Genomic DNA, 25,610 nt, shown 5'->3' with positions numbered 1-25,610 from the left:
GATGGGGCTCTGAGCACCCTGGGATAGTGAAAGGTGTCTCTGCCCATGGCAGGGGGTGGAAGGGGATGATCTTTAAGGTTCTTTTCAACCCTGTGAGTCTATTTATACCTTCTCTTCCCAATCTGTCAATAAACAGATTAGTACTCAAGGGAATATATATATATTTTTACAGCAGAAGCATTAAAGCCCTCTGTGCTGGCCTTCAGAAAGTGAACTGAGCAGCTTCAGAGTGAAATTTAGGTCTGGGAATATCTCTTGCTTCACATTGCTCTTACTGAAATCTTTTAAAATATTAGTCAAAATAGATTATAAATAATTAATGTTCCTAATTAGTCTTGTAACTTCCAGTTCTTCCTGCCAGGCTCAGCTTCAGACCTTATTCTGGACAAGAATGATGAACCTGGGAAACAGTCAAATGTGAACAGGAAATCTGAGGCAGTCACAGATTGGAGGTGCCTGACTTTGCCATATTTATAAGAATGATGGCTTATCTCTTCCAGAACATTATAATATATTTTATAATTATCGTAGGAGATTTGGGAGGGTTTTTGCCTCTTCTTTTTTTTTTTTTTTAATTGAAATAAAATTATCTGTAGCCTGCAGTACCTATGAGGTGTCAGTTCAGAGAAGGAAAAATTACCTTGTAGGAATAGGAAATACTTCCCCTAGAGTCTAAACTTCACAAAGAGTTGGAGGATAGCTCAGGAAATAAAAGGTTTTCATACAACCAAATGATTAAGTTCTGCTATTTAAAGGAAAGTACTGATCCATAACAGAATATAGGTCATAATGTATATATTTCCCTATGGAATACATGTTATACATTACACATATGTAGGAATATAGACATGTTAAAGTACATGTTAAAACAGCTGCAAGATCATACCGTGAGCTTTGGAAAGGGACCATGAGATCCATGACACTGCCACCATGAGTTCATGCAGTGCAGAAAAATAAGAATGAGGAGCATGCATGTGAACAATGTCCTTAAAAGAATTTGAGGAGACCAAGTGTTAGAGCAGCAGTTCATGTTAAGAAGTCCATGCTAGTTATGAATATTGGAAAGACTGGAAAGAGAGATTAGGAGGAAGAAAGATTCTCATTTTTTTGTGCTCCAACATAGCATTCAAGTCATCTGTGGCCTTTAGGCTATGTGTAATATCACATTTTTCTGGCAAAACATAAAATGCAGTGGGAATGGTATAACCATCTGAAATCAGGATAGTGATTATAGTACTGTATTTATTACCTTAACTAATGCAAAGTCCCTCAGATTTTTGTTAAATGGCTAATTACAGACAATGCTGTACAGCACAGTCTTGTGCTCACAGTCTGATGCAAATGATCCCACAGTCATTTGGGATTGAAGGTAAACATTGAGCAATGGGAAAATTAACAAAAACTTTGAGAACAACTTTTTGACTCATAAAAATAATGCTACCAGACTGTGTTCACCTGTCCCCCTTTGATCACACTGGAGTGGTAAGAAAAGAACACCAGTTTTGCTCAGACTGGGAAAAGCAGCTACCTGACGAGACGACTAATTTTACCAAATTTGAGCAATGCAGAAGAGAATATTCCTATTGGCTTTTTATTAAATTGTCTCTTTTTTCCTATCAAAATTCTATTTCTATATTTCTATTTTTTGTTGTTGTCCTGTGTTATGCTGATAGTAGGTATACTTAGATCTCTAAACTTCAATCACATCTATGAAGGACATCACCAATTCAGGTGCTTAGCCACATGACAAGGTTTGAACAAACCAAGAACAAAAATTGCTGAGGAAGCCTCACTGAGCTTGGGCTCAAGCAAAAACACCCCTCCTTCACTTGGCAAGCTGGCCTCCAACCCTTCCAGTTACTTGTCCTGCTGACACCACACCAACTCCCAGTCCAAACAGCCTTGCTGTGCATCACACAGTCTCTGACATTAATTTAGGACCACCACCAAAGCAGCAGAGGTGAGCTGGTGTCTGTGAAAAATTGCTTTTATCAAAGAGACCACACATCATCTTATGAGCCCTCCTCCTACCTGGTCACCCAGGCTTCTGGGATGTTATGGGCAGCACAAACAGTGAAGCTCAGCTGGGAATTTAGGCTGATGTCTGCACATAAAGGGCTCCTAGGAATGCTGGCAAGCTGGAAATTTGCATCAAAGCTGCTGCTGTAGACATGGATGAGACGAGAAATGGCCATGGAGAGCTCAGTCACAGCAGCTTCTATTAACACTGAGAGGAGGCAGAGGAATAAATAAAGGTTAGCAATAGGTCATTTAGGAAGAACTATAGTTATCCTAAACCTGAGTTATGGCTTTGAAATGCTTCCTAATAAAATTGAATTAAAATGACATAACCTGCAACTGAAGCCAATTAGCCATCTGTGCTTCTGAAACTGGCCTTAGCTCATTTCTGGTGCATCATTAACAGACTTTCATTACAGACCTTTCAAATTAAGGCATTTTCAACCACAGAAAGCTACTGGGTACCTCAGATATGCCATTTCAGTCTGTGAATTTTTGTGCTGGAAGGATTTTTTTTTAAGTAGGTATTTTGTCATTTCAGCAGCTAAGTAGCTACTTACTTCAAGGGAACTGGCAAGGCAGCAGTAGAAGGGAGAAAAGGCACTGGTTAAATTTTAAGACTATAAAGCTGTTACAACTGTAGGTAAACAATTAATAAAACATATAAAACAGCAGTCACAATCAGAAGAAGTCGGCATTCAGGTGGTCATGGGTTGGTGATAATATTTCACAAAAATGGACACACTGAAATACATATCTATACAAATAGGTGTGAAATGTAGGCTGTAACCTAATTTATACCACACCCCTATTTATGTCATTCCCTCTGGCTTCAGCTCTGCAGTATTTTTCCTTTCCTTTTTTTTCCCTGCAATTACTGGCTTTTATCCATCTTCCCTCTCTGTTTTTGGAGCAGCCTGATTGCCAGTGTAAATGCAAACCCCCAGTCCTGGCAGCCTCCATCAAGTGAAGAGAGCTGTTAAGAGCACTCATTTCTCAAGCATGGGCTAGGTTGAGAGAGAAAGTGTCAGAGTATTTTGAGCAGGCTGATTTGTCTTCCAAGAGGAAAACCCAAAATTCTCCTTTTTTTACCCTTCTAACTCACATTTTTCGACATGATCAAGAACACACTCTCACCACCTGCTAACAGTTCTTGAAATATTCCCTGGACTTCTCTGGCCACTGAAATCAGCAGCCATCTATCAGCTCATGGTGTCTATTGAAAGAAAAAAGAAAAGAAAAAGAAGAAACATCCCAAGAATAGGAAGCCTGAGACTCCTGTTAGCTTTTTATCCTTGGGATAGGTGCAGCAGTCCTGCCCAACATCAGATACAGACAACACCATTCCCTGGACTTAGCTAGCCCTGTTTCCTAACAGAAATATTTCCAAAAAACCTTATCCTCAGTCAGGAATTTTATTCTCCTTCTTTGATACCTTTTTCCTTTAACCCAGAACTATTGAGTCACAAAATGCATTGCAAACAGTGCAAAGAAATAATTTATCTTCATTTCACAATAGACAAATTTTAATTATGTAACAACAGAAATACACATAAAATTGAAATAGCTTGACATATAATGAGGTTTGCTTCTGAAAATACTGACAGCAAATTTTTGCATGTATGAAGGACTGGCTAGAGTACTACACCTTGTTATGTGATCATCTTCCACATATGAAAACTGAACCATTTTAGAGATCAACAGAGTAAAAAACCTCACTCCTTCTGTTGTCTCTGTCTACCACTTGGTTTTAATTGCCTTTTTTTGTTTATCCTCTTTAGCATTTTCACCATTTATCATCCTTCACCACAAGAGCTTTGAAAAAAAAATCTTTGGATCTAGTGATTTTTTCCCTAGAACACCATTTAATTCTCATTCCCAGTCCTCTTGTATGTGTAATCACTTAGTAACTGCAAACTAAATGTTTAATTTGCACTGAATTATTTTACATTCCAAGGACTTACCCATAGTGATACACATGGAACCTTCTTAAGAGGTCCAGAAGAGGACATCAGCTGACTGTTATTTGAACCAGGATTTTATCTAAAAAGTACCACACCTTTTTTATTAAGGACCAACAGCTCCTTGGGAGATTCTTTGTTTCCAATCTGTTCAAAGTGGTTGACAGGCAAATTTAGTGTAATAACAAACCTCTTATTTATGAAAATTGGCTTGTTGAAGTCAATGATTTCTGAATAGAACTTTCTCAGTGTTTTCTCCAAAAGAGGGTAAAAGTTAATTCAGATCTCTGAAAAGGTACAGTTTTAACACAATCTATATTCTAGGCGGTAAAGCAACATTTCAGATTTTGTCTCCAGAACAAGAAGTAATGTATTCTATCTCAGCTAAGCCACAGATAGAGGGGAATACTCTGTGAGCAAAGGATTCCCAAATAATAAAGTCAGGAGAAAATACACAATGGAGTATTTTCCATAACAGAAAATGTACATGTGCCAGACAAGGAAGTGATTAAGATGCAAGATGCCTATCACTACATCCAAGCTGCCCTGTCCACTGACCATGTTTGCAGAAGAATTATTTCCATGGTTTACCTGAGTCACAAAACTGATGTCAGATGTGGAAAAGCCAGACAAGCAGACAAAACCAAACAAAATCCCTCAACTTGCTATAGCAGCATGTGAGGGGTGAAGGCAGCAGTGGAATAACTGGGGGCCAAGGGAGACAAATGACCTTCAGCATTATTTATCTAATGATTAGAACATACAGAATGAAGATATTTTCAGGAACAGAGTTCCTTGGGTTTAAGCAAATGTCTAAGTATAATCTGGTCTGCAGGTCCAGGAATTTTTTCAATATTAATTTTCTAATTCTTGCTAGCTCTGAGTTACAAAACAGTCTATGGTTTCTGTGCCAGGATCAGCCCTTTTCCAGCCCCCATTCTTCAGTCATTAGGCCCAGTAGCAATTAACTGAATTAGAGGGAAACATCTTGGCTAGTCTGTAAACATCCATTACTCACAAAACTTGGTCAGCATTTTCTCACTGTATTTTAATGAGCTGCTGAATAGGATATGGTAGGCTGAAATTATATCTCCCATTCATGAAGCCAGAGAACTTCTGCTTTTTATGCCTTTTAATAAATCTCAGCTGAGACAGGACTGCTGTTTCACTGATTTACAAAGCACAGGCCATGGACTTGCTACAGCAGATTCAGAGTTTCAGCTACATCAAAACCTGTTTTCTAGAAAGGTGTCCCAGGCATAGCCAGCATGTAAGAGACAATGAAAGGACCACATTGCAAAGTGAACTGTGACCAAGATTAATCATCTCACAACTCAAACCTCGTGATTTATTCCTGGTGTGAAATTATTTGCCATCCTCACTGAAGGTGAGGAGAAATCTGACCTGCAGAAGTGAGAGGAGCACCAGGGAAGTGAACTTTAACCACAGCTGCCAGGTATGCTTATTTCTGACAGATTCCTGTTCCTTGTGTGGGAAGTCTGAAGGAATAAATTCTACCTGTAGTGAGAAACAGAATAATCCTCAATCCTGAAAGGGTTAATGAATACCCCTGCAAGATTTAGTAAGGAATATAGTAGTTTATTCCTTACAGAAACCCACTCACTTTGTCCTCTCAGTCCAGTATTACAATTCCCACCTTATTTTATTGCCAGATCTTCCAACAGGGCAGGCACTCTGCTGTTCCTGCACCAGCAGGTGATGTCAGTTCAATACATGTCAAACACTCTCTGACCTGAACATGTTTGAAGGGAATTTGGAATGAAGGCTTACGACCCTTTTGACAGATTAAAAATACTTTTGAGAAACAGAGCTTGGTTTTTTTCCTTTCCAACTTATTTTCAGAGATGAAAGAGCAAGGTCCTGAATACAGTTTAGGATACACAAAACCCCAAAACCAAAACTACAGAAAAAAGGAACCCACCTGAATTTTAAGTAAAATGCTAAGCAGCATTCATTCAGCCACTGAGGCAGAACATGAAAAGGCTGTAATGCATATACTGATCAGATGCAGTTCCCAAGCACCAATATTTACTGGATGGTTTTCTCCTACTAGTTGAAGAATCCTATGGAATATTCCTTGAAAGCAACTTAAAAATCTCCTGCTGTCCCGGTATCAAAAATGTCTCTGCTCCTATATGGTTTATAATGCCTTGATAATTTCTGCCTACTTTTTGTGCAGAACTGGGGGGGTTGTAGTTATTTTAAAATTGTTCTTGATTAAAAAGCCTCTAGCTATAGGGACAATCTATCAGGATGCAACACAGCAACAACTTAGAGGTGAGGAACTGTGCTCTGGTTTGGAAACAATGCAGCAGACACGTAGAAAAATGAAACAAAATCAATAAAAATCCCTTAAGATTTTTCCATACTGTGAAACAAAAAGAGTTTTTCCCAAAACAAAAATGCAAAGGGTTTGTGCTAAGAAAGGAAGAAAACGAATTTTTCAGCTCCAAATGAAACCCTAACAACAAAAAACCATTTCCCTCTTTTCCTCCTTTTTTATTTTTTTTTTTAAATACCCCTTGCAGGGGTATTTAAAAAAAAAAAAAAAAAAAAAAAAAAAAAGCCTTTCTGTTGGGAATACTTTTCTTATCAGGTCTAGAAATAAGTATCAAATCCCAAGCACAGTTAGAGAAGCTTTACAGTCTTACTGCAATGATGACTACGTGACATGTATTGTAAGCATTACAATAAGCATTCCTGCATTCACCCAAAAGATAACAACTCCAGCAATTCAGTTGGAAAAGACAGTTGATTCAATATCAGCAGTTCCTGGTGCATACCAGGCCTTCTGGATGGGTCCCAGAGAACTACTGATCCAATTCTGAAAGCTGCTTATTGTGTCTGATCTGGTGAAATCCCTGCCCTAAGCAGCAAGGCTGTGGACATGGAATAGACATTCATTCATCAGCTTTTGAGAGCCACACACAGACTCAGGTCTGCACCAGCCTGCAGCTTTCTCACACTCTGGATTGCAGCAAACTCCAGTGCTAAATCTCCATTAACATGAGTAATCTTCATTTTCTGTGAACACTTGATGCTGCAGGAAGCTACTAATGTCTAGAAATGCCTATAGTTCCTCCCATTTAACAAGAAATAAAATATTTTGAGCACTAAAACTTGAATATAATCTTCTAAGGAAAGAGAACATGATCCAGACTTAAGCATAATGTGGATAAGTATTGCTTTATTCACAGCAGTGGCATAAATTGTTCCTCAGAGATAACACTGTTAATAGAGGCAGTTATTGGAACACTAAATCAAGGCTAGATATTTTGAATATAGTCTCTGACTTGCTTAGTCCATGGTGAATGACTAATAACGAACCTCTGAAAAATCTGTTATTAATGAGCAAGGTTAAGGCAGTTTCTAAACAAGTTTTTGAGTAAGGCTTTAATTTTAATAGTATATTTTATCTCTTTCTCTTTTGTGGTAGAGAGAAGCTATAATGGAGATAAACAAAACTCTTTTATGATACTCAGGGTAATAATCATCTCTTGGGGGAAAAAAGGGGAAAGGAAACATATTATTAGTTGGAGTAACTGCTGCTCTTGCTGCTAAAATTCGATCCTGATTTCTTCAAGATAAACTTGAATACATATGAGGGACAGAAAGGAACAGTAAAAATGGGAAATCCAGTCTGTCTCTTCCTCAGCTGTCAATTCTGACTTCATCTGCAAATGTGCTGCTTGAGGAAGGAAAGCACATGGGTTTTAGCTTCCCAGAGATCTGGAAATGTTTAACAGCACTGAGCTAAGGCTACGATTTTCCTTTAATTTTGGGTCACAGGCTTGCAGATTTTTACAAGCCTGCAATCCTAGACAGCTAAGCACAATGAAGTAAAAAAAGGGTGGGAAGCAAATGAGGTGGAAAAGGAAACACAAAGGTGAATTTGGCAGGAGCTTACAACTCACCACTTATTTGGCTTTTACTTCTAGCCTCAGCAGGTGAAAATATCATCTGGATTCCTCTCAAGGATCCTAGATCAGCAGCATTACCATGAAGGTGAGCACTGAGAAGACAGGCACTAAGGAAAACTTGTGATGCCCAAAAGAGAAGATGCAGCATGGCCTTTCCCCACGTCTGGGAGCTCAGCCCTAGGTTCCTGCACATCAGTTTTGGTCATTGCACTCACACTTGGTTTTTCTCAGATATCTTAACTCCAGCCCTGACATCCTAGCTCATTAGCCTAACTTTAAATATTTTGCTGACTTTTAGTCTATTTAGTTTATGTATTTAGGTGCAGATGTAAGACATGTAGCATGTCAAAACACACATGAAATGGAAATTTGGTTACCTTGGACAAATGTGAATGCAGGCTTCTCCACAGAATGACTAATGGTCTGGCAAGTTCTGACTTGCTACCAATAAATTGCAGTTTCTAATCTTACACTACCAAAAGGATTCTGCAATTGTTATGGAATTAGGGTGTGCCAAAACCAAACAGAGAAATCTTCACACTTGAAGATTTCCTGGCGTAAATAAATAGGTACAGAGCAGTAGGGAGTAAACAATAATTCCTTCACTGTTACTCAGTAACTGAGATTTTCCTTGAGAGAGCTGCTAATTCAATGAAGTTCAAATTTGGAAACACCTGTAATCAGGGGAGTGTTTTAAATCCATTCCAATTACACTTTCTGAACAGTGTGTGGAGGAAGATGTTTCTCAGGTAGATGCTTATTAGTAACTATTGATTGTTTTTAACATGAGCAATTAGCTATCATTAAGGGTGTTAACACATGGGAAAAAGGAATATATCCAAGAAAGAAGAGTCCTACAAACTGAATTTACCTTCTTCTCCCTTCTGCACCTGCATGGGTTTTCTTTTCTTTCCACTCTCCTGGCCTTCCAGCTGCTTAGCTTCTCCTGCCATCTTACAGACTGAATTGCTGTTTCCCATCTCTGCTGTTCATGAAGTTGAAAAATGCAGAAACAAGCCTGGCATTTGGAAACCTGCATTTGAAGCAACTGTGTGTTTGAAAGACTGCTGAAATCATTGCAGTTGCTTCACCTTTTTTGCCTCTCTGAGCACACTGCAGTCGAGAAAAGCAAAGAGGGGAAAAGAGTATCTCAGAGGCCATTTTTTCCTCAAACAAAATGGAGAGAGACAAATTCCTTCCACGGCCCACCCCAGTGCTCAGCTGAGGGAGGGCCCTTGGGTGGTACCCATGCAGCATCCCCAGCTGCATTTGGGCAGCCACAGAGGGCTAGAGCAGCACCTGATGAGGCTGTTCCCTCCTGGAATCCAGCCCCTGACAGAGCAGATTCCTGCTCATCCTTTGGCCTGAGAGGGGCTGACAGTGCTGGGCACCTCTGAGCCAGTGAGAATTTAAAAAGGCAGAGTTTATAGTTTTGTCCATTCCTGCTAATTAATGTACTCTTCTTATGACAGTCTCTCATTAGACAAGACACTGTTTATACAGCAAAAGATCACAAAGAACTAAAGCTTACAGAGGAGGGAATTGAAGTTCTTGGAGTCAGGTGGAAAAGCCACACAGAAAAATAATTTTTCGGTCTTCCATGAAGTTCACTATTTTCCCTTTTCTCTACATGCAAGGTTGTGATTAAATAAAACTACCATGACCACCACCACCTGAATTCAGTTCTTTCACTCTCCTATTCATTCTCCATCTTTGAGTCTCCAGATTATTTTGTGGAAATGCTGTTTTATTTACACTTCTAGATCACTTCATTTTATCATAATTACCTTATAATACACCTTAACATGTAAACATCTGCAATATGCCCACTCAAACAGATTAGTAAAACAAACAAATAGCAAAATGTGTGTTTTCTGATGATACACCTTGAATTAAGATACTTTAAAAAAATCCACTCTACCTTTGCTTGGTGTTTCCACACTTTGAAGAGAATTCTATAAAGACAAAACCAGAGAGGGAAGAAGTCATCAGTCACTTCAGAAAAGACTGGGTAGAAGTTGTAATGGTTGTAGGAGTAGAAAATACAGTGGAAAGGATTTAGATTTATCTTAAGGTTATGATGGCACAAGACATGGCTGGGATTCAGAGCACCAGCACCTGCTTCCTCTGCCACCTCAGCCAAGCCACTTGGACCTGATTTCTGACAGTATTTGGGCGTGTCAAGGTACAAAGAAGCACTCATCTCACACGTTCTCAGCCTCCACAGTGGTGCAACAGAGATAAGAATTCCCTCTCCACCCCTTTGCAAGCCTTACACAATCAGACATGAAGCCCAAAGGGAAGAGTCTTGGCATCCTCTCAAAGGTGAGGAGCAGCAAGTCTCCGCTCAAGTGGCCTCCATTTCACCTACTCCTGTGCCAGATCAGTGAAAATAGCTGTGCTCTTCAAAGGCCTTTTGAGCAGACAGGTGACCAGAGGTGGCCAAAGGGAAATATCAACTGAGGGGACACCTCAAAGTGCTCTCCAGCTTCCTCATGAAGGCAAGGGACAGGCATCGATGTCTTCATCTGGTCATCAGTGACAGGACCCCGGGGAACGACATGAAGCTGTGTCAGGGGAGGTTTAAGTGGATATCAGGAAAAGCTTTTTTTTTTTTTACCCAGAGGGTGGCTGGGCACTGAACAGGCTCTCCAGGGAAATGGTCACAGCCCCAAGGCTGACAGAGTTCTGGAAGCATTTGGACAACACCTGGAGGCCCATGGTGTGATTCTTGGGGTGTCCTCTGCAGGGACAGAAGCTGGACTTGGATGATCCTTGTGGAACCCTGTCAACTCAGCATGCTCTAGGATTATATGAGTCTATGATCAGACTTGTATCTACAAAGCACCACAAAAATAAGTGGCAAATCTTGACCAGAGAGACTTCAAAGTTAATTCTGCATTTCAGTATTGCCTCTGGCTTGCACTGCTTGAGCCCACATCCCTGTAAGGTTTTCTGCCCTTCAAAGTCATTAATCCCTTTGAGAATGCCTCGTGTTAGTACATATGTATTCAGCATGATGCTTCTTAAAAATTACAATGCATGCAGAGGTGGCAGAAGAAACACAATGCTGGATGTACATTCTCCCTCTGGCACGCAGCTTGGAGCTGCCAGCATTTGTCTGGTGAAGATGAACAGAAGAAGTTGAATGCTTACTCGAGGGGAGAAAAGCAGCATCCAGGCTGAGAATTATGTTTTCACAATCTTCATAATGCAGTGAGACAAATGGGAGCAGAGACTTTTGTTCAATTCCCTCAAATTTTGGAAAGTAAACAACCTTTTGGCACAGTACTTATAATTTTAACATAGTATAGCATGCTTAATATATAGTGGATTAGTGCCTGTTCTGGCAGGATTTGATCCTATGACTTTTTGTGAGCTGCTGTAAGGAAGGAATGGGGAAAAAGAAAAAAAAAAAAAAAGGAGAGATGAAAAACTGAAAAACATTAAGTATGCATCAGGTCCAGAGCCTCCCCTGAATGGATTTGGAAATCCCAGGGTTGGGTTGGTTAGAGGCTGAAATAATCACATTTACAAAGAGATGCAATCAGTTAAGAAGAAACCAGCACTGGTGCCAGTTGCTCTCATAATCTCTTAGCCACGGTACAGGAATGCACAGTGCTGGCAGTGAGGAGGTAATAAGTACAATTTAATTAAAGACAGAAGATTGAAACTAAGTTTCTTTGTTTTGTTTTGGGTTTTTTTTTAACCAGAATTAAATAGAAGCACATTCATTTTTTTTTTCCAAGTAGGAGAGCACATATGTACAGACAGGTACAAACAAACATACACTGGCAACCTATGTAAGTTACATTGGAAGAAGTAAGCAGTGGTTTCCCCTGAGGCTTTACGTGCACTTGTGCCAAATGGACGTGTTAAAAAATATTCCACACAAAACCACACCATATATTGCACTAAAGCATCAGGAAATCGTGTGGAAAAGCAGTCAGAATGTTTTTTCTGGCACCTCTTCCCCTAGCAGATGTGTAATGCTGCTATGCTTGAGATGTAACAGGTAGCCTCAAAAATGTCATTTAATTTGTGGGGCAGTTTACCTGCTCATCTGGAAAAAGCCTCTCTTCCTCCTAACAAAATATTTTGCTACTACACTGATGAATGAAATAGAATCAATTCAAGCAATATGGTAAAATACAGTAATACTGCAGCATTTAATAATTTTTTCAGTACCCAAAATTCACATAAAAAATGACCCCACCATTCAATGTGAGTTGAAATCAAAGAGAGGTTTGAGGGGGTTGGTACTCCATTGAATAACTGGCTGCTGAGCACTAATTTTGACTACACGTGTTGCAACAGACAGGAAAGCTGGTCAATTGTCTGTGTATAAACATTGAGAAGTAGAGATGCAATCTGATTTGTTACATTTATATTCCACACGTGAGGTAGCTGCATACGATGTGTAGTGACTATTCTCACGAAATGGGACAGAAGTTACGAAACATGCAGGAGTAGATTTTACTGCTTTTATGACCTTTATAGTTCACATAGCTGCTGAGAAAGATGGAGCTCTTTGTGGAATCAAAGGCCAGCCTTTTCTGGATTGCTGAGGTCTATCGGCTGTCCTAGCAGCTATCTCTCAAAGGAGCAAAAAGCCAGCAGCAGCAGCATTTGAAGACAGTTTTTTGTCAGGTCTGCTTCAGCACAGAGGGATTCAGAGGGACAGGGGTGGCAGGCAAGGTCACAGGCAGCTTTTACAGGAAGGCTTCAAGGGACAGCCAACCAGCTCAGCTAACCAAGCCTGAAAGGCAGCGTTAGGAGAGCAAAACCCCAATAACTGAAAAACCTTAAAGCACGAGGGACAATCTAGCCAGTAGTTTTCAAGAGATATGCTGTAAGAATCCAAAATGCAAAGAATTCTCAGAACTTTCAGCCTGAAAGTCAAAGCTTAAACACAGGATTTAATTTGAGACCTTAGAAGAGGCTTCCAAACTTAGGTGCTAGAAGCGAGAATGGGGATTTATAGTTTAAAGCAGAAACACGTTAAGTGAAGAAGAAGAAAGTTTAAAGTTTTGGAGTTTAAGATATAGAAAAAATAAAAGTAGTTACAAAGGTAAACAAGGAGTTTAGAATGCAATTACTGTAAGTTTATGCGTCATGCCATGATTGGCTAAGAAACCTTACGCTGTAACGCAAGTCCATAAACCAAAATATTTAAGGATTAAGATAAAAACATAAATATCCTTGTTAGCAGTGTTTTATTAGTCAATAAATCCTTAAAAATTCTTGTAACTAAGGGTCTTGTGACCCTCTGAACTGTACAGTAAAGAGGTGAGCTGAACTCACCCTTCCAGCCTATGTAGCAGATAAGAAAATAAACCACATCATCTAAAAACCTCAGAGGTCCCATCTCAAACTCCTTCTAAATTCCTTCAAAAATCCCCATAATATGTGATGTTATTGAATATTAGGACAGAAAAAATATTGAAGACTGTTCAATCAGGACACAATCTTTTCAGCATTCAGAAGAGGCTATTCAGAAGAGCATCATTCTGCTCATTACAGGTATCAGTATCATTGTCATCACCCCTTATCAGCTGGAGCCTCTGGAGATCACAGCCAGGACCAGCACTCAGGCTGCACACAGAGATAAGGAGGGGTGTGCCCTGCTCTGAAGGGTTTATAATCTAAGCAGGTAAAACAGGCAAAAGGGAAGTGTATTGCTCCCTCCATGTGAGGAAGAACATGGAAATTGCTTTAGGAGAAGCTGTAAATATTGGAGACAGTCTATATATGGTGGAGTTGGACATTTTGACATGCTGGAGAATGAGCAATAGCAAACAGGGAACATTTCGAGCAGAGGTTTTTTTGTTTGTTTCTTTCTACAACAAGATAGATCCTGTCATAATTTAATTATTTGGCTATTAGCGGCCACTTCATCTCAAAAATAAAAGCAAGATTTGCATGGCAACAACTCTGAAAACAAGGAGAAGAAAATGTGAACATCCACAAAAAAATCTAAGACTAGAAAAAGATGGCCTGTACTCTTAGGGTTTTAGCCCATTATGTAATTCTGCATGGCATGTGGGGTTTTCTGAGTTAGGATGAGCCACACTAATAAGATTTGTCTCTTTGACCACTGCACCAATTTCTCTGCTCAAATTCAGAGAGGATGGGGCTGCAAATGGACCAAGGGATATATAAGGCAGTCATAAGAGGTAGTTTACACATTAGGTTCACAGGGCTGACCTGAACACTAAAAGATGAAATACACTAAATTTTTCTTACCTCAGAAAGAAAAAGTTTTTTCTTGCCTAAAGAAAAAGTTTTTATCAAATTAGTCCTGATACATTTATTCTGCTCTAATTCCTTTCTAAAACAAAGTTCTGTTGCTTTCCTCTCTGTCTTTTTAACTTGACCCAGCTCTTTGTCTTTCTCTCAAGAAATATTCTGGATTGAGAAAATTCTTGTCTCAAGGACAAGACACTGATCATCCTGACACCTCTTAAGAGAGTCTGGAGTTTAGCTGAAAAGCAAATCATATGAATCCCTTGTTACTTCCTTTATCTCCTTCTCTGCAGTATTTACCCTCTAATAGCCAAGAAAAGCTTTTCTTAAATGGATATTCTTATTTCCATTTGATTCCACATCATGCCAGATAAAATGTGTGCCAACACATTTATGCAGGAATTTACTCCCAGTAGTGACTTCTAATAATTGATGCCAAAGCAGAAATTAAAATATTTAGGATAATATAGAAGCAAGATTTGCAGGGAAGCATGAACTAGAAGAAGCCACTTAAGTGAATCAGCTGGTCAGGTCTGAGCAACAAAGCAAAAACCCTGGAGCTGCCTTGGCTCTCCCAGTCTTTGCTGTTCTTACACATATCACAAGCCATGGGGAAAAAAAAAAAAAAACAAAACCAAGGCCAACAGTAAAGAGAAGGGATAAAAGCCTTGCAGGAGGCAGGCAATGGTCTGAATGCAAGCACCACATGCAGTCTGGCATGCTTTTCTAAACAGTATTTGCTGTGGGAAAGAATGACAAGAGACCATGCAAAGACAGAGGAGAATTCCTCAGTAACACACTGAAAGTGTGAAGAGGGAATTCCCTTAGGGTGTGAAAAAATGATCACGACTCACAGTTACACCAGAGTAAATCCAAGTGATGAATGGCTTGATTTTCAGATTTGCTGAGCACCTGTATCTCCAAAATGCTGACTTCAAAAGAGCTTTTGGGTGCTCAGAACTTCTATAAATCAGGTCATAGTGACTTTTCTAAGGTCACACCAAAGCAGCTGATGACCAAACTGAGAAGGGATACTGCCCTCCAAAGTCCCAGTTCACAATTAATTATGCAGCAACCCCTGGAAAACCCATTTCAGTGTTTTAAGAATATTTCAGCTAAAATCAGGACTGTATGATGCTGGTGCCCTTTTGCATAAATAACAGGGACATTTTAATGTGAAAGTTGAAATTTTGTTTATTGTTTATTTATTGAAATTGTTATTTATTATTTAAATAACATTTTCAGAAGATTTTTTGAAATGACTGACAACCTGTACTAGATATCTGAAAATCTAATACTCTGAGATCACATGATTTGGTAAATAGGTGATGTGGCAAAGAAGAGATTTGTCCATTGAGTAGGAACAAGAAAGAGCTGGAGGAGACTATCAGTTCAAATTAAACACATGGCAATTCTTCTGTTGGTCCTCTATCACATCACACATGGTCAACACGTTTTGGTTTTTTTTTTTACAGTGCCTCTACCCAACAATTGTCAAAGGGAAAACAAGACAGTAAAATGGACTTGATCAATCGAACAAGTAGTGATACCCATTCCAGTTCCAGCTGTAAAGAGAACAACAGGACATGAGCATGCATCTTTTACCTGTGCTCTCCCCAGAGCATGGAGTTTCCTGACTGCATCAGTGATGTCTCTGCTTTCCACAAAACACAGGGCACTGCAGATGGCTTTAGCTGCCTCAATCACGTTATCAACATTATTCTGTTGATAGGGAGAGAAATGAGGGGGGGAAAAAGGAAACAGACACATAGCATTTACCAGAAATACCTGACCAGAACCTTCATGGCAGTGAGGGGTAGAAAATTCTACCCCCTCAAGCAAAATTCAAACACCAAGGGTTTAGTCTGGCTACACTGAAATCACCACAGGCCAGTATTTTCCTAAGGACAGCATCATTTCTCTTGCAGTCCAGTTATCCCCCACAAAATATATGCTGGTCAAAACCACAACAAATTTGGTATCCAAGCCTGATTTAAAGGGAAAACCTTGGTTTGTCTGAGCTCCAGCAGCGTGGAAGCACTGTCAAGAAACTTCTGAGGGGACCTGAAGCCAAGTGATTCACGAGCATTCTGAGGTTTTTGTTATTCTGTGGATTTATCCTCACCATTGTCTCCTACTCATTTCTGTGAGAGTTGGAAAACAGCCACGTTCCTCCTAAAAATAGATACTGTGTGGGAGGCTGCATAATCTGACACCTGTGGACTGAGTACTTCTGCAACCAGCTTTCTGCAAAAATTAAATATTTAGTTAAAACTATGGAATCTTATTGATTGTAAATGTAGGTATTTAAATATTGTCATATGAAAAAAATAAAGTCTCCAGATGAAACGCTTTGGGGAACTAAAAAAAATTTTTTTGGATCCTCAAAGGAAGGAAAACACAATATCAAGCACTCTATGTTCAGGAAAATAAATAAATAAAAATTCATGGGCTTTCTGCATAGTTATATCACTTCATTAAACCTTAAAATACGTTCTCTGAACAAGCAGAAGCTCTCCTATAAATATTCTCCATGTTTTTGTACTGATAAATGTTCCTTTTAGTGCACTACAGCATGTGGATGTACCCATAAAACCATTTCTCTGACTTATGCATCTCATGCCTGAAAAGTGAAAATTGTACCATGATGAACTTTCTGTTTTCAGGCTTAAGATCTATGCACAGACTGTACTGAGAAGGTTAAAACCTGCCATTATTACAAATAAATATAAAAATATATGGAGCTTACTAATTCCACATTACCTGCTTCGAGCAGAACTAAAGGAGGAATGAATTACATCAAATATCCACAAATATCTGGTGGTCAGATTCTTTTAACCATAAGTTGCTGGTTTTTTTTTTTTTTAGTAATTAAGGACAGGAACACCTTCTCACACTACAGGTTCTAGAGAGGAAAAGGCTGACTGTGATCTCTTGAGAATTTTAGAGCCTCCTTGAGGCTGAAGCTGATTGACTGCTCAGTGGAATGGCTTTGCTGTGTGTAACCCTGACAACTCCAAAACATCAAAAATGCTGCTTTACTCGGATTTCTTGAAGAAATAAGTGACTATATATATATACACACACATATACATAAATTACTATATCGAGATTTTTAGTTAATATTAAATTCCAATTTGGCATTTGATTTAAATAAGTTTTATTTTAGCATTTTACTTCTTCACAAGCAGAGAGGTATTATTAGAAGAAGGAATTTTGTGCCTATAAATTCAGTTCTGCAGGGTAATTTCTGAGAAATAACAAGCAATAGACATACACAAAAGTAACCCTTCAGTAGAAAAACAGCTCTCTGGAAGGAGAAAAATAAAAACAAAAATAAAACCCCAAACCCACCCACAGTTTATGTATTTTTGTACATACATATAAATGCTATTCCATAAAGAGAATTGGTGTCTTGGGGAATGCATCCATTTCTGTTTAATATGCTATTCTGTTTATAGATAAAGGATCAAAGAATTAATATTTATAGAAGCTACTTTAGCATACACTTTATTTTTATGGTAGCTCCTTCTAAGGAGCATATTGCAGATGAAGAAGAGTAAGCACATAAAATTATGTGACACTGAATACTACACATGATGACTTTTTCCACACTATTTCTCTGCTGGGATATTATCACGTAAAGAGTTCTCTTTTTTTCATGTGTAGATACATGACATTGATTTTTGTCCCAAAGAAGGGAAGATGGAGATTCATTTCCTACAAAAATTTTACATATTCTGAAATTCCAAAGGAACTACACTCAACAACTTGTAATTTTTCCCCCTTCTACATATTTAAATAGAGCAAAACCTTAGAAGAATATTTTGGTGTTTCAATAATTTATATGATTTTTAAAAAAAAGTTATTTCATTCTAGAACTTCTACACTCTGTATAAAAAATTTACAAAGTCCTCTTTACAGTGACAGTGCATTTTGAACGGATTTCAAAATGAAGTGCATAAAAAGTGGTTGTCAGGGCAATCAAAACTGGCTGCTTATTTGACAGCACATATTGTCTGAAAATTACACTTCAAAACTCACATTTCAACCCCAACAGCACCAATCCCATCTTTGTGCCAGACATTTTAATTATCTCTTTAATTTTTTTGTTTCATACAGTCATTATCGATCTCAACATTAACTTTCCATTTATTTACCATTACTACTAATTAGGTTAATAATGATAGTGGGTTTGTCCCATAAGTCAAAAGTACTGGTATCCCCATACCTATGGAAGACTAAATCTGCAAATAAGTAGAAAAATGTGCAAAATACTAATTTTTTTTTTTTTCCAGCTGAGGATCTCAAGGTGTGCCTGGTTAAAACTGAATGCTTAAGGGATATGCAGCTGAGGACAGAACCTCAGCAGTTACCTGTGCACTGAATTTACAATCTGTGTCTTCAGTTCCAGAGTGTGCTGGAGGTGGATTGTGGTGAACCAGAGAGGAGTAACAACAATGCCAGTTGGGAATGGGAATAGCTTGGAAAAGTGGGAGTAGCTTGGAAAAGTGACAGAATTACTCCCGTGCAGACTCGGGATAAGGGGCAGTCATAATGACCCCAATTTTAAACCTTCTTTAAGCAATCTAATCAGAAGTTAGAGAAAATAAGTAAATAAGGATTCAAAGACCAAATGAAGGGTTCTCAGTTATGGTTTTGTTTACTACATATTTATGAATATTACTCATTACATTAGAGCGCCATCATTTTTTGAGCCATTATTAAAGCAATTAAAGCAAATCATTCTTCATGATTCCAGGTTTGAAAAATCTCCATACACTCATGCCTCTGAATGAAAATATCCACGATATGACCTACATCATTAACTTGCAATCCTGCTCTTTTAAGCAATTCATAGGAACTTATTGACTGTCCCTAAGTAGAAAAGGCCTTATTAAAAAAAAAATAAAACTACAGAGAAATTCAGCTCTAGACACACACATATCTGTTAGATGGTATGAATATTTGAAAAATGTACTTCCTTCTCGTTATAAAAAGTTAATGGCTTCAAGAAATTGCTTACCCAATGTAAAAATCTTTAGCAAAAACAAATTTAGGAATGCTTCATTATAGGTCTGAGGAATATCTGCAAAGTCTCATTAATGTTGAAGTTATGGCTTTTTTTTTGAATTTAGAATCCTCTTGCTTTAGGCTCTAAACTTTCAAGTGAATGTAAATAATTACCCTGGTGGGTCTATTTCAGTGAAGAAATATACACGTGCATTTGAGCTCAGGGACCAAACTTTTCCAAATGCTTATGACTGCATCACATTTTACACATTAAACACTCCCCTTTGAGATGATGCTTACAAAGGAAAATTCTGCAAATACCTGTACAGTACCAGACTCAGGGCTTTACTTTGTAGCCAGGCATGCTTCAACAGCCTCTAAATTTGTGGTTTGTATTTTGAAAAAGCATCAAAAGAAGCATTTACACAAAATGTAAAATGTTTGTATATATCTAGACTATGTATTTATAACTAGATTATATTATTTATATATATGCATTCATGTATGTGTCTGTGTTTAGATGGATGTCTATACATGTGTATATATGTATAAAATTTGTATGCAAATGTATGTTTTCTGGCCACTCAAAATAAAAATAATAATGGATCAAGAATATCCAGAGAGAATAAATTCTGAACTTCAATGTAGATGACAGAGTTCTGAAGCAAAATATTAATTTTATGTTGTAACATATATTTCAAAGAAATCCATAATTTAGCATAATGAGTTATAACTCTGGAAAGGATGCACTGGAATATCTCCATGCTACATCAGTATTCTTTGCTTTTTATACATCTTTTGTTCTTTCCAGTTTTAAACCCTAGAAAATCAGTTATCATGCCAACTTGAAAGTCAGATCAAATCAGTTCTCATGCCAGCTTGGAAGTCAGATCAAATAAACATGTGGTTTCTTCCAAGGTATGACTCTATTTGTCCTGTAGACATTTGTCCTTAAAACATTGGGCAGCAGAGAAGATTTCCTAAAAGATTTTTCCTTCATGCACGTAGCATTCAACTGGCAGCCCACAATGCTTTAAAATAAAGCTCTTGGGGGTTTTGCTGGCTAAACCTAATCCTTCAAACTACCACATGCTTGCATATATACACTAAATGTGTAAACATCAGGCTTGGGGGTTTGCAAAATCAGGGACAAATTTTGCAGATCCATATAATGCATTATACCTCTACTAATTCCAAGTATTTTATTGGCAACTCAAACAACTCTGGTTTTATTTACAAGTTCCTTGACACGTAGAAACAGTCACCTTTGATATTTTAAATTGTAGCACTTTCTTCCTAACCTCAGACCAAGTTTTATTAAGAGAATTTATATCCTTTCAAAGTCAGATCAAACAGCCTTAATTAAAAGTCTTCCTTAATTGAATCTAAGGCAGATTAATAATTAGATACCTTTCATGTAGAAGTTAATGCTTTTTCTGGTGTAACAAACTGAGAACAAATACCTCATTTTGCAGCAGATATTCCACTTGACCTCTGTAGTTCATAATAACAGAGACAAGGTTCTGCCTAGGAATCAGAAAAAAAGGAAACAACATCAAGTTAATAAGAATCAGATCAAGAGAACAGGATTGGGGATTGGGTTTGTTTTTTCTCTCTTTTTTTTTTTTTTTTTCCACATTCTAGACATTTGAAATAATTTGACAGTGATTTTATATTAGTATACAATAAAGCCAAGTGTGTATGCAAACATCATGCAATTGAGCCTGGATGTCCCTGGGTTTTTGATAGTCATTTGCCACAAAGAATAAATGCAAAAAGTCTATTTCTACATGAATATACACATTTCCCAAGTTAAAGAACTCCCACAAATGATTTGCTGTTCCAATGTCTATTGAAATTCACTTCCCATTGATTTTACTCTTTATGGTTAAGCAAGTGCTTAAATGTTACCTTAAAGAAGGATGGACTCAAGTACATGCTACATTCTTACAGCTAGACTTGATCATCTTAAAGGTCTTTTCCAACTTAAGATGATTTTATGATCCAATGCCTTCCTTCTCAATCACTTCAGACTTAGGCTGCATAGAATCAGATAAAAAATCTGCACAAGACCTGGAAAATCTCAGCACTTCCAAATCCAAGTCTCAAGTACTAAGCATATTATAAAACATGACAGCAGTGCTACATAACCCGTGGAACTTAGTTTGCATGCAGTTGTCAAGTTGAAATGCTCAAACTGTTTCAACACCTGCCTTTCCACAGCATTTCCTAAGCAGTAAAATTTGCTTTATTTCTGTAGAGAGCCACTCACTACTCTGTGGTTCCATGCCTTTGTCATGCTAGAGAAGTTGCCACAGAATTTGTACAGGCAGATTGCTGAGTCTTAGCAAAGCTTCACTAAATTAATTGGGATTATGGAGAGGAGCATACACCTCTCTACACTAAACACCTCAATTGATGCTTCAGCTCTAAATCTCACACTTTAAGAACCACAAGTGCTATCCCCCAACAGATAACCAGAATCAGATTTTTGCTTTTAAGAAGCATTTGTGTCATTTTCTGTGTTTCAAGCACTGTGAAATTCTTGCTGTTCTTCATTTGTCAGCTGGAACAAAACAAAAACAGGTGCCTGTGAGACCATTGCTAAGGCATCATCCTGGCAAGCCTCCTCTGTAGGGTCAAATCATCAGGAAAGGATAGGGAAACCTTAATTCCCAGTTTTACACCTAGCCTAGCCCACTGATTAGTAAAAGGGACACATCATTACCTTGATGGCCATCAGAGGTAGTTGGGGTTTGCATGCTATATGGAAAGTGGAAATTGCAATTTAAATTCTTCCTTTGTTGTTTGTTTTACTCTACCACTTTATTTTTGCCTTTTTAATTGTACTCTTATATCCCACACCAATCTTTTATTAAAGTTCTTCCTCTTCAGAAGGCCTAGACGAAATTTCCCCCCACTCTTCCATCCTCATTGCAGGTCTGGTAGCTGAAAGTCCCAAAAGGATTTTGATTTTTTTTCAGAGCTTCAAAGCAAATCAACTATTTGCAGAGCAACTGTGTGTATCCTCATGTATTTCAGCTGGGCTAACTGAGCAATCAGAATTTAGAATGGCAGCTGCAGCCCAAAGTGCAGGTTTCATGGTACATGATTAGATTTTCATTATCTACATTGCATGGCAGGAAAAGGAGACTGAAATAACCACACAGAATAAAGAAAAGGTAGGTGGCCTTCCCTGTGCTGGCACCACACTGCATTTCCCTGGAGATGCCAACCACTCCTACAGGTACTTTTGCCTTTGCAGCTGTTTGTTTCCAATCTGCACTGGCTTTATCTAGCCAGGCAGTTTGAAAGTGGAGCAGCTGCCTGGCAATTCCTCCTGTAATCCTGTTAAATCATAGCTAATACAAGTTGTCACTCTGCTTTGACCGAGTCTTCAGGCATAACATCTTTTTCACAGCCTAACCCAGCTCAAAAATATATCTGAACATATGAGCTTGCCTTGCTGTCTTTTTCCATGGAGGTGAGCGTGTTTATTAGCATGGTTGGTCAAAACGCAGAATAATTTCCTAAATTACAATGCTAGTTCAAAAAAATTAGCATATTTCCCATCAGTTTATTTTCCCCTGGAGAGTTTTTGGCATAAAGCAGCCATAATTTTACATCATTAATAGGAAACAAACCCAGCAAGTTGTAATAATGATTGAAATACCCCTACTAATGCTATCCTGAGTCCTTGTCTGCCAGATAACCAATAACACCCATATCTTATCACACAGACATACTTCACACTTGTGCATCATTATAGCTGTGTATAAATTTGGCAGGCCTAACCAACCTGTGAACATTTAGTACTTCTTTGATGTTAAGGACATTTTTTTTTTTTTTAGCTTTTAGCGAGTCAATGTGGTGCGAGAGTTTTGAAAAGGAAATAAGGAAAGCACAAACAGGAGAGTCAGTGTTAGCTCCCAGCTGGTCTGTATGGGAGGAGGAGGAGAAGTTCATAGCATCAACTTGCAACTTTCACCTTTCAGACTCCAGGCAGCAGCACCTACTGTGGAGAAAGGCTAGGTTCCCCTTCTAAAATGCTGTTTATCACCATTCTGCCTCGCTAAAGAGGGCCCAAATGGGTTGTGGTGAATGGAATTGTTGGGAGCTGGCCCCATGGGATTGTCCTCAGGCCTCAGAGCTGGGCCCCTCACAGCAAGAAGGACATTGAGGTGCTGGAGTGTGTCCAGAAAAGGGAGCAGAGCTGGGGATGGGTCTGGAGCCCACTTCTAATGGGGACAGGGAGATGGGATTGCTTAGGGACCTAGAGCAAATGATCCTGTCCTGCAGCTATCCCCTGTGCTCCTAAATTTAAAATACACCTGTCATGTGTGAAACACAGAGCTCTTTAGAGCAAGGGCCAGAAGGGAAATTTGGGCCATGCTCCCAGGTAACCAGCTGGGTCCTCAGGAAGCACCAGGCACCCCCTCCAACGAGTCACTACCCCTCTGTTTTCCTCCACCTGCTAAATACAGGTGTGTCATTTAAGCTTACTGTTGTTGGCAAAGTATAACACAGTGATGAAAAACATGGCAAAAAGAAGTGTCACCAGCTTCCTTATCTAGAATTGGAATTCATCTAAATGGAATATAAAGGTGAAAAAGTGTCATTTAGTCTTTGTCCATCACAGACTGGCTTTACAATCAGCTTCATTTTGCCTGCCAAGTTAAAGGCTCATCATAGTTAGCCTCCATTAAAAAAATAATAAAAAAAAAAAGTTTAAAGATCACTGAACTGTGAAAATATAGTCCTAATGAAGCGCAAACTTCTTCATTATTATGTATGATTTTTACAATATTTAATCTCAAAAATTCTCTAACAGCAATGCACACATGAACATTTTGACACCTTCAATCATGGGAATCTTTGGGAAAAATGAAACCTTTAATGAAAGCTTCAGTAATATGAAAAGGAAACAATTGGGAAGATCTGAAAAACACTGATTTTTGCTAAGCAACAACTAAGGTCTGAAAAGAAAAAGTCTGAACTATTGAACCAATTGTCTTTCTCTTCGGTCTCATTCCTGTCCCCAGCAGCTCTCAGAATTGTCCTTTGGTGCAAGGAGGCTTCCCACAAATACAGACATTTACAAACACAAATACTGCTGAATGGCAGCTTACCGAATCAGTCTCCAGGCACCAGAGTCTTCTAACAGCTCCTTCACACAGAACCTTCTTTGGTCATCCCCACTCTGTGGAAGAGAGGTGTGTGCTGCCATTCGTTACTCTGATAAAGCAGAATGCATGTGGGAGAGAGAGATTTACATGGCATTTTCCAAAGGCAGAATGTTCTCAACCGCGTTCAGGATGTTTTGATCTGAATTTTTATCTGGTGAATATTTTGCGTTGCGCTGGCTGGTACTCTACAGGTACCAGTGGGGTGAAGAGTGTTCAGGAAAACAAGCCAGCTGGACTTAGAAATAGAACTTTAAATTAGATTCAGTAGGGGAACAGGATGTGCTTGACTCCTGGCAGGGAGAGTGGAGGCAGCAGCATGTTCCAGTGCCCTGCCTACATGGGAGACATGGAGAAGGCAGACAACGTGGCCTAGGGCACGCATCAGTTCTGCTTTGCTTTCACACTGAGGTGGGCCAGAGGGAGGGATGATGCAGAGTTAGAGGTGAGATGCCAGGGGAAGCATCACCCTGGGCAGCTGAGAAGCTTCGCCACTTGAGGGACCTGGGTATTTCTTCCACCAGCTTTTGTTGTGCCAGAAAATAAGGTATTTTATTAAATATGTCAGTAGCAAGTGGGTGCCCAAAGAACACATCTTCACTGATGAAGATGTCACCCCTTTTCTGTACAAAGGGGTGTACAGAAAAAGCAGAGGACTCTGGGGCTTGTTTTGCCTCAGTCTTTAATACTGATAAACCTGGGGCTGCCCAGTCCTCTCAGCTGGGGGAGCACAGCTCCAGCTACTGTGACCCTCCCTTTGTGGACACTGGCATTGTAAGGGGTCAGCTGCAGCTTTGAGTGTCCTTAAATCCACAGAGCTTTGGTGGGATTTATAACAGGGAGGAGAAAAGTGAGGGAAGGAGGGAAGGGAAGGGAAGGGAAGGGAAGGGAAGGGAAGGGAAGGGAAGGGAAGGGAAGGGAAGGGAAGGGAAGGGAAGGGAAGGGAAGGGAAGGGAAGGGAAGGGAAGGGAAGGGAAGGGAAGGGAAGGGAAGGGAAGGGAAGGGAAGGGAAGGGAAGGGAAGGGAAGGGAAGGGAAGGGAAGGGAAGGGAAGGGAAGGGAAGGGAAGGGAAGGGAAGGGAAGGGAAGGGAAGGGAAGGGAAGGGAAGGGAAGGGAAGGGAAGGGAAGGGAAGGGAAGGGAAGGGAAGGGAAGGGAAGGGAAGGGAAGGGAAGGGAAGGGAAGGGAAGGGAAGGGAAGGGAAGGGAAGGGAAGGGGGGAGGAAGGAAGAGAGAGAGAGAGAAGAGAG

General features: G+C 39.2%; 1 protein-coding gene across 1 annotated transcript in view; it reads right to left on the bottom strand.

Moving 5' to 3' along the window:
- The window catches only part of PIK3C2G (phosphatidylinositol-4-phosphate 3-kinase catalytic subunit type 2 gamma), a 185,929-nt gene that overhangs the window by 139,048 nt on the left and 21,271 nt on the right, over positions 1-25,610 (bottom strand). Inside the window, exons 6-10 of the mRNA XM_053943203.1 lie at positions 24,310-24,380; positions 20,638-20,707; positions 15,773-15,889; positions 9,849-9,876; positions 2,032-2,227 (exon numbers count right to left, since the gene is read on the bottom strand). Coding sequence (XP_053799178.1) covers positions 2,032-2,227; positions 9,849-9,876; positions 15,773-15,889; positions 20,638-20,707; positions 24,310-24,380 — 482 coding nt within the window. The remainder of the gene's footprint in view (positions 1-2,031; positions 2,228-9,848; positions 9,877-15,772; positions 15,890-20,637; positions 20,708-24,309; positions 24,381-25,610) is intronic.

The sequence above is a fragment of the Vidua chalybeata genome, chromosome 5 (genome assembly GCF_026979565.1).
Source record: "Vidua chalybeata isolate OUT-0048 chromosome 5, bVidCha1 merged haplotype, whole genome shotgun sequence".
In the NCBI taxonomy this organism is placed as follows: domain Eukaryota; kingdom Metazoa; phylum Chordata; class Aves; order Passeriformes; family Viduidae; genus Vidua; species Vidua chalybeata.
This window is presented reverse-complemented; position numbering and strand designations above follow the sequence as displayed.